Source organism: Mya arenaria, chromosome 9 (assembly GCF_026914265.1).
Source record: "Mya arenaria isolate MELC-2E11 chromosome 9, ASM2691426v1".
Taxonomy (NCBI): Eukaryota; Metazoa; Mollusca; class Bivalvia; order Myida; family Myidae; genus Mya; species Mya arenaria.
In genome coordinates this window covers 53,998,495-54,008,655 of record NC_069130.1, presented here as the reverse complement: position 1 = coordinate 54,008,655, position 10,161 = coordinate 53,998,495, and the positions used below count along the sequence as shown (strand labels likewise).

General features: G+C 34.7%; 1 protein-coding gene across 1 annotated transcript in view; it reads right to left on the bottom strand.

Moving 5' to 3' along the window:
* LOC128203128 (beta-1,3-galactosyltransferase 6-like) overlaps positions 1 to 9,547 on the bottom strand; it is a 10,454-nt gene extending 907 nt beyond the window's left edge. Inside the window, exons 1-2 of the mRNA XM_052904411.1 lie at positions 9,460 to 9,547; positions 1 to 487 (exon numbers count right to left, since the gene is read on the bottom strand). The exon at positions 1 to 487 is cut by the window's left edge and continues 907 nt beyond it. Coding sequence (XP_052760371.1) covers positions 1 to 433 — 433 coding nt within the window. The 5' untranslated portion in view covers positions 434 to 487; positions 9,460 to 9,547. The remainder of the gene's footprint in view (positions 488 to 9,459) is intronic.
* Positions 9,548 to 10,161: the final 614 nt, after the last annotated feature.

Sequence of the window (10,161 nt, the reverse complement as noted above, 5' to 3'; positions counted from 1 at the left end):
TAAATGTCTCTATAATTTTTCTGGTTAAAGCACTATATGATTCTTCTAAATTTTCTAAGAACAACATGTCTGAATATCTTCTCTTTTCATGAACAAGTTTTTCAAAAACATCACCAGCAAGGTTTTTTACACCTATCACAAAAAGTGTTCTTACTTCAACAGGCGGATTTTTTGCCCAAGTTTCTCTTATCACATTTCTAACATGTTCATGACTTGGGGCTGAAATTACCACAACTAAGAGATTCGTTGAAAACAGAACACTTTCCTTCCGTTCTTGTATAATATTCACTCCTATATCATCATCACTTGGATGTTGCAGGTTACAGCCCTCTTGTTTAGTTGGGCATAATGTCATCACAATCAACATTATGGCGCAAATTGCAAGTCCTGTTATCAAGACATGTGTCAACCTTCTTCTTAATCTTAACAGCATTGCAGAAAGGAGGAAACTTCAGGTCCAGGTTATCTTCAAAGATCATACCATCATCTGAAAAGATATAATTAAAATCTGTAGATATCAAATAAACTCCTACTTATTTAAAAGCATATCAAATAATAAGCCAATGTACTTTCTAAGTATGAAACAGGTACATGTTCACAAAATGTTATTGTATAAAGATTTTGTTTGTTAGTGATACAAAACATTTATATCTTTGAGAACATTCTGTTCATTGGTCATGGTGTCCCTCAAATAGTCTGAACTCTATATACTTGAACTTTCCCATAGTACCCTTGTAAAAAGGCACCTGTACTCACGCTCAAAATAGTAAAACTGATCAAATAATAGTAAACTAGAGCTGTCACAGGAGTGACGAATACCCCCAAATGCCGCCTGGACACAGGAATGGCAAACCATTCCTTTGAAAAGAGGCCATAACTCCAAGGTTACTGCACACTGCATCTTCTTTTATCATGCATGTATTGTTTTATTTAAATCTGTTGGGGAATTTAGAAGTTACACTGCTGAGAAGAAAAACTAGCCCTTCATGAGTTATCGTCCAGAAACCGTTTTTCTATTTTTAGTAACAGTGACCTTGACCTTGGCCCCACCAGCCCCAATATTGAACTTGACCTGTATCTTCTGATGTTACACCTGTGTCCCAAAAATTGTTCAAATCTGTCTAGCCTTTCATGAGTTATCGTCCGTAAACCGTTTTTCTATTTTTAGTAACAGTGACCTTGACCTTGGCCCCACCAGCCCCAATATCGAACTTGCCCTGTATCTTCTGATGTTACACCTGTGTACCAAAAATTGTTCAAATCTGTCAAGCCTTTCATGATTTATCGTCTGGAAACCTTTTTTCTATTTTTAGTAACAGTGACCTTGACTTTGGCCCCACCAGCCCCAATATCGAACTTGACCTGTATCTTCTGATGTTACACCTGTGTACCAAAAAATTTTCAAATCTGTCTAGCCTTTCATGAGTTATCGTCCAGAAACCGTTTTTCTATTTTTAGTAACAGTGACCTTGACCTTAGCCCCACCAGCCCCAATATCGAACTTGACCTGTTTCTTCTGATGTTACCCTTGTGTACCAAAAAGTGTTCAAATCTGTCTAGCCTTTCATGAGTTATCGTCCAGAAACCGTTTTTCTATTTTTAGTTACAGTGACCTTGACCTTGGCCCCACCAGCACCAATATTGAACTTGACCTGTATCTTCTGATGTTACACCTGTGTACCAAAATTTTTTCAAATCTGTCTAGCCTTTCACGAGTTATCGCCTGGAAACCGTTTTTCTATTTTTAGTAATAGTGGCCTTGACCTTGGCCCCACCAGCCCCAATATCGAACTTGACCTGTATCTTCTGATGTTACACCTGTGTACAAAAAATTGTCCAAATCTGTCAAGCCTTTCATGAGTTATCGTCCGGAAACTGTTTTTCTATTTTTAGTAACAGTGACCTTGACCTTGGCCCCACCAGCCCCAATATTGAACTTGACCTGTATCTTCTGATGTTACACCTGTGTACCAAAACTTTTTCAAATCTGTCAAGCCTTTCATGAGTTATCGTCCGGAAACCGTTTTTCTATTTTTAGTAACAGTGACCTTGACCTTGGCCCAACCAGCCCCAATATCGAACTTGACCTGTATCTTCTGATGTTACACCTGTGTACCAAAAAATTTTCAAATCTGTCTAGCCTTTCATGAGTTATCGTCCGGAAACCATGAAAACCGACAGACCGACAGACCGACCGACCGACCGACCGACAAGCTCACTCCTATATACCCCCTCAAACTTTGTTTGTGGGAGTATAATAAGCAAATAAAAACAATCATCTAATTGATCTTGGTCTCAGGCATGCCGTTGCCAGAATGAGCTTGCCTGAAGACACTATAACTACCCTAAAAACATAAATAACTTGACAACTATTCCCCCATTTTATTTGTGACTAGATCTGATTTCAGTATGCATTGTTGTAGTGTCCAGCCTGTCAAACATTTGATAGAAACAATAATTTAATTAATTATAGTAGTGCAAAAAAATGTTAAATTCCACCAAAAATGTCCAATAAGGCAACTACACATTAATTACTATATATATATTATCATCTCTGCCCACCCCCTCTTTTTCTGCTGCCCCTTAAATTTTAGAAAATATTGAACTAGGATCTGTGTTTGTGTATCAATACAGTACTGTCCTGGAATGAAGTTAATTCATATTCATACCTATGGTGTTGATGTGTTAGGATAGTGTTCGTGGTTTGTCTAAAACACATGTATATAGTCCCTTATGCAATAAGAAAGATCACTCCCACATATTTAACAGTGAAAATTAAATCTAAGAAAAACAATCAATCCCACATTAAAAATTGCATGTAAATCTAGCAATTAATTTATATTGGACTAAGTTGTGGACATTGCTCAGGGAAGTTACATATAACTTAATTATCATTTAAATCCTTTGTTCATTTACCAAAAAGTCTCTTATAAAACCACATGCCACGGAGATAACATAGATTATGAATTATAAATAAAACATGATAATGATTGAACATTTAATTATGTTATAACTTCTCATAAGCAACGCTCTTGATAATGGGAATATTGTGTACAAAAATGCATTCAAATTGTTTCTTTACACCTCATCTCTAGGTACAACCCTTATTGATAGTGTTACATGTTTCCGATGAATAATGATTGATTTGTAACTGCCAAATACATAAATTTACATACATAAATAACTTCTGTGCCTAAAGAAAATTAACCAAAAACATTGGCTCACTAGATAACATATTAACATAAATCCATACTCTAAATCAAAAGCGTAAGATGGTATGGTCACCAGTCTGCTTTCAGTACCAATTATTGCTCTTTTCAACTTTAGGTATTAGACAGGATACATTTTATGTGTCTTAAAGCTGCACTCTCACATATTTACCATTTTTACCTTTTCTTTACCTTTTAACTTTTTTTTTTTTTGTCTTGGAAAGATCAAATTTTTGCGTAAATATCTGCAAACCAATGATAAAAGATTGCTGGCAAAAAATCAGATCGTAGATTTTCATATTTCTGTTCGAAAATTAAAGTTTTATGGTTAACTACTAACGGTTTAAGAAAAATGCATAAAACATCAATTTTTGAACTTAAATATAAAATTCTGCGATCTAATTTTTTGTCAGCAGTCTTATATAATTGGTTTCCATGAGTTTTCCCAAAATTGGCTCGTTCCAAGACAAAAAATAAAAAAGTTGTCAAAACGTTCAATCTGTGAGAGTGCAGCTTTAAATGGGAATTTTATCATTTTGGGGACATTTTATGCAACAAACAAAAAACGCAAAAATGCTTATGAATTATTCTAATTATAAAAAGATTGATGGATCCACAATAAGTCCAGATAAAGGACAGTGATTTATTTTTGGAAATATATGTCTTGCAATTTGCGAAAAAAGTCCACATTGGGAAAAAATACAAAATCAGATCAAAATAGTGAATATAATGGCCAAATTACATGTTTACACCTCCTTATGCATACGTTATGCTGTGAAAGAGTTAGTCTTGTCAAGATTGTGTTTACTTTTCAGGTAATTCATTGCTTTTTTATTCACTAACATAATCTGCATTTATCAAATTGGGAAAAAAATATGAATTACTGGGAAGAATGGACATTTTTTGCAAGGGGAAACAGCCTTTAGAAGGCAGTAAATTGCACACAAAAAATCACTGAAGGGTTACATGTATACCTGTACCAGAACTCAAACAATTTTTGAAATAAGTATATTTAAAAAAGAAAAGAAACTGTACACATTTGTTCATTTCTTATTTATAGCAATGCAAGGAGTTGGGTTGAAAAGGCCTAGTACATGAAGAAATACCCAGTCAAAAAAGGCCCACTTTGAAATAAAAGAAAACACCTATATTATTTTGGAATGGAGTGGGTTGGACTTAGATAGAATTAGTATAAATAAAATACTTCTGGATGAAGAAAGTGGCAAAATGATGCTTGTGCAGTAGCAATTAATGTTGATTTATCAAAATCCCTTATGTATAGGGAAAGTTGAAAGTCTAATGTCAAAATACCCTGGAATTCTGAAAAAAAGTTAAAATCCCCTGGAATACTCTCAAGAAACATAAATTGTACAGTGGTCAAAATTAACACAAGGCAGCAAGCCCTGCAATGGTAAAATCTCTTCCGGGCTTGCTCAAATTCTGACTTTTATATAGCAGGGCTTGTTCTAAAATTTGAGTCCAAGCAAAAGTATAAGAATTTGGGCTTGTTCATCCAAATGTCTATTTTTGATGACCGATTTATGTTAAATAATTCTTCAAACTGAGTGAAGTGTATTATAGCATACCAGTAGGCATGTGGTTCTTGCACGGCAGTTGTTTTCAGACATTCAAGATATTTACCTTATTCAAAGTTACATATTTGCTTAGTAATTATCAATTATGTGCTGGCAATGTCTCAGCATGTATTGACACTTTTCATCAGGTAAGGAATATAAAAAGTTAAATTCCAAAAATTTACACATCACAGGAGTGAAGTTCAGGATAGGATTCCAAGTTTACCTCATTCTGAGCCTATTAAAAAGGATAAAAGTTACTTAATTTCACTTTATTTTGCATTATTTCATCAGAAGAAGAGCTGAAGTTTATGAAATAAATAAATTATTCTGTTATTTCAAGTACAGTCGAAACTCGTTATGTCAACTTTGTCGGGACCTAGAGAAAAAAGTCGAGATAACGAACATTCGACACAAACGAATAACAAAAAAATCACCAATACCAACACATTTGAGTTTGAATTATGTTCGACATCCGACTTCTGCTATTGAACGGTCTTGTTACCGTCGTTAAAATAGTAAACGTTTTATTCGAAAATGAAGTGAAAAATATGAATTATTTGTGTCACATTAATTTAATTCACTTTTATGGATTACACCAAACAGATATAAAACCACAATTAAATACACTTGTACAGTGTAAGAAAACATTATAGCACATACGACAACAACTTAAAATAGTCGTTATGCCCGTTTGATTTCTACATGCAGTATAGAGAAATTTCTTTGTCACTAACTCTCAGTGTTGTCGAATTTTCTGATTATGTCATCGGCTTTTCCTTGTGCGTTTCAATGAATATATAGCTTGAGCAATAAATGTCTCTTTAATCAGACAAAGATACAAACAACTTTAAGTATTCACACTTTAAAACCAATTATGACAGTTTGTTATTTTGACGCGCACAGTAATTTAGCGACATGCCGTAAACCATCATGAATATATTCACACCTACATCTCGATTATACAGTTCGACATAAGAAACAAGGAAAATGTGTGAAATTTGACCACCGGGACTTAAAAAGGATGCCGACATAGCGAAAAAATCGAGATAGAAAAATCAACTCAAGCAGATTTATATTATATAGAATAAGAAGGAATAAATTAGGAACCGGAGAAAAAAGTTGAGACAACCGGAAAGTCGAGGTATCCTACGCTGACATAGCGAGTTTGGACTATATCATCAAAAATCATGGGATACAGAACACTCAACAAGTTAGACCCACTTCCCTCGATCACTCCGAGAGATTATATCGATGATCGCAGATTTCCTCTGGCGGTTAAACTGTTTCCCTCGCTAAAATCCCCCCTGAATTCCTCCGAGTTGCTGGTTTACTACGGAGTCGTATATGAACTGTAGCGATGGAAATCATCCAATTTTATGACCCCGGGGTGAAACTCGTGTCTAATCAGATAAGCAAGAAATAATTCTTCCTTGTTCAGGAGTTATTTGTTTGTACGCTTGTGTATATTGTTAATTGTAAAAGTTTCTTACCAGCTTTTAAATTGAATTTGTGTCAGTAAATGCCATTTGAATATTGGCTTGACATGTAAATAATAAACATCATTGATGTGCTTCTAATTGTATTGCATTGTTAAAAAGCCGACATTTTACACGATTCTGAACCATGACCCCTGACATCACGCGCATGACCTAGTGATTTACCGACAATGTGTAATTAGTAACCTAACCTTTTTCGGGTGAAATGTGTTTATCAATGTACATGTACACTGTATTCAGTCATAAGCAAAATCATATTATAAGATTCTTGTGCAAATAATGAAATACGACTGCATTCTTGCAGTGAACTAACTCCATGCAAATTGGACAGAGGAAAAAAGAACCATAACAATTTCCTGTAGCCATCATAATCGGTTGAAACCTTCAATAAAAACAAATATCTTATCAAGTGTATGCAGAGATTCGCAAAGTTATCCCCTCCAAGGAACGCTGCATTCATAATTCTTTGGTCGACTGGTTGAGTGTACTGTCATCTCCAATAAACCTCAAAAACAGTCTGTTAACTACTCTTCTAATGGTAATAGTGTTTAACTAAAATGTAATGGAAGGGCGGCCCGCCCTGTCCTTTTTTGACCCCGCCCCGTTGCCCCTTTTTACACGCCGTCATATTTTTCCTGCCCCCTTGCGCCCTCTGGCCATTCAGATCATTGTTTATCACAAAGTTACGCCCTAAAAGTATTTCATTGGTCAATGTCGCCGTTTCCTAATCTGTCACAGATCAGTGCGTGCTACGGCACACGACCGTCATCACCGCGGGTCGGATTAACGGTAATTCACACTTATAATCAGGGTGCTAATTGCTGTTCATTATGACACATTATTCCTTGTCTGAGACATCAAAGTTGTACCTCTAAATGTCGATCTTTGATGCCAATGTTGTTACAAATTTTATTAATTTAGCCATTTATAATCGGCAATCTCCTAATCACATAATTGGGTCGTCTTTCATCCAATTATCGAAACGTCCCATGTTAACCAATCAGAGAAGACACTGGTCAAATTATTAAAAGTTTGTTAAATTGCGATAGAAAAAGCGAAGAATTGATGAAAAATGTTGTCAAGTATTAGTAAACAATTGATACTTGCAGTGTAAAAACAAGGCACACTTTTTAGAACATTGTTTCGTTTGAAGCAGACAGTCATTGAAAAACAGACGGTGGCGCTAAGAAAATCAAATACTCAAAACTTCATGACCAATATTTGATAGTTTTTGTGTTGAATGTTCATAATGAAAATTTGTTTTGTAATCCCAAAACTTTTTTATTTGCTTTATATAGCGTTTACTTACAGTATTTTCCTCATTTGTACGATGTTTAAAAGTAGAAGATTCGGCGAGTCACCGCCATTTTGTCATAACATTTTTCGGAGTTTATTTCTCGATTTTCTAGTTCTATTATTAAGTGTTAGTGAGTTTTTCATGAAGGATAGAGATTTTAAATGTCATTTTGTTTTAAAATGTCAGCATATTGAAATTCATTTAACCAAAAAGAAGTAAACAACAACAAAGCTGAATGTGACATTCGTACCTAGTTCTGGCTTCCATAACTTTAATGTTGATATTTATTTTTTTGATGTTTACAACGCATTAAAGTTATGGCGTAACCCCCATAGTAAAGTCAACCAGAATCAATTGAGTGTGATGATGCAATGCAATCACATGACCATGATGACGTCGATGGATTCTATTTATAGCATCGGATTCACATTGTTCATTTAGTTGAATCCAATTGCAGTAAGGCTGTAAATACCTTTTGATAAGTAAAAACAATTTATTTATTCCAAATTTGTTATTAGTTATTTATTAATTATTTGAAATAGAAAAAATAACAGCAAAATAAACACTAGGTCACATGGGTATTTTCTGAAAATCTTGGTGTCACGTGATTAAATTTGAACACAACTATGACCTAGATAAGGAATGCTTGTAATAGGATTTATTAAAAAGCTAAATCAACTATCTTTAAAGCGTTTTTTTGGTTTTGAAAATGAGTTTGTGAATTACATTTTACTTCATTAACCTAAGGATACAGCTATTTTGTCTGTACAATGCATACAAGTGAAATAACAGGGTGACATAAAAATGTCACGAATTCTTGTAGGGTTTGGATACGGCGTTCTCTTCAGCGAACACATCCAAAAAGGTAATATATAACGTGTTCGCTGAAGTTCTTTAGCTAATTTGTACCCTATCCTGATCGTACCAAAACAAGATTCGCCCCCTGCACTTAAATGTTTTTAACAACTCATATAAAACAAAAAGGCCATTCTGATTGTTTCAAATGGTATTTTTTTAAATGTCTTTGTTTTTATTTTAGACGTTTTTGGAGGTAAATTATACATTGCAAAAAGGAGACTCTAGACAAGTACACTTTTGAAAGGCCAAAAAAGAACACTTTTATTTAAACATTCCATCTAGTAAAAGCAATCAAAGTAAATGTGAATTTAAAGTTTTGTGGCATGGCACAATATTTATCTCAGGTTTTACGATAAGTATCTCTTCTCCTTAAAGTCTCCCCATCTCTCCCTAATTTGACTGGTGGGAGAAGTGACTTCTCCCCAAAAAATCAGCATTGTGAGAGCCCTGGTGACAACAAACCAAGATGTTAAAGAAAGTGTCTGAAGTGAAAATGAAAAAGAAAGAAGAATTAAGAGTATTCTGTAGGGATACTACAATGTGTGCATGAACATGCATGTACTTTGATAAGGTACATGGTCATTTTACAACAATACAAAGCTAATAATGTGCGCATTGTTTTCCCATTTAAGAAAGCACCATGCCCCTATTTTGGCCCACCCTGCCCTTTTTTTTGGCCCACCCTGCCCTTTTTAATTCCTGGCTAAAACACTAGGTAAATAATTTGTATTCTTAAAAATCAAGTCTATGGGTTAAACTTCTTATTTAAAATAACTTCGCAATCTGCATGCAGCAGTGTTAAATTTTAAGAATTCTGACAATGCAAACCGTCCATTAACATCCGATTTTGTTTTCGATAAAACAGGACGGGCAAAACAAATTGGGCAATATACAAGTTAATTTAAGTTGTATCCGAAAAACATTGTCCGAAATAATATCATTTCAATCAATGCTGTTTTTCATTTTGAAAATAGCACAACAGTAGTCAATATTTTTGCTTACTGTAGATATGGTCTATTTACCTGTAATGGTACTTTGTCCATTAGATATCCACGTAAAATAGTCCAAAACACGGATTGTTTTTCAATACGGCAGTATAAAGTAGCAGACAACAGGTATCACAATAAGGTGGCAGACTACAGGTTTCACACAGTATTGATCCAAACTTTAACGCAGTGATCTCCCATGTTGCTTACACCGCGTAGATGTTCGGCCCAATTCAACTGCATACTTCATTTGTTTTCATAACAAGCTTTATTTACAGTCACTAAAGTGAACGCAGTTGTTCTTAACGGTCATGTGTAACACTTGTTTACGTCGCACTTTCACAAGAACCTAAATGTCACTATGCTGTCTTATTTTGGCTTTGATAAGGTTCTAGATGACACATTCTCCCTGAACTGTGTCAGGGAGAGCTCGAGTGTTGATTTATAAGGCACTTTTAATGCCGTGTCTGTTTGAGTTTAGAGGATAAACTAAATGGTGATGTGTGACGCCATGTATTGAAATTTGATGTATAGAATCGTTGATTAATGGTGATGATTTTAAGGTTTTTACCATGGAATTTACGATTCAGGGGGTATTTAACCCTTTTGACTTTAAAGTGTTCCCATGTGAGTAAATGAGTATGGCACACACCGTATCTGTACAGGTCAATATAATCTGAGTCTTTAACCTCCTATCAATAATATTGCTGTTACATAAAGTCAAGGGAGTGCCCATTT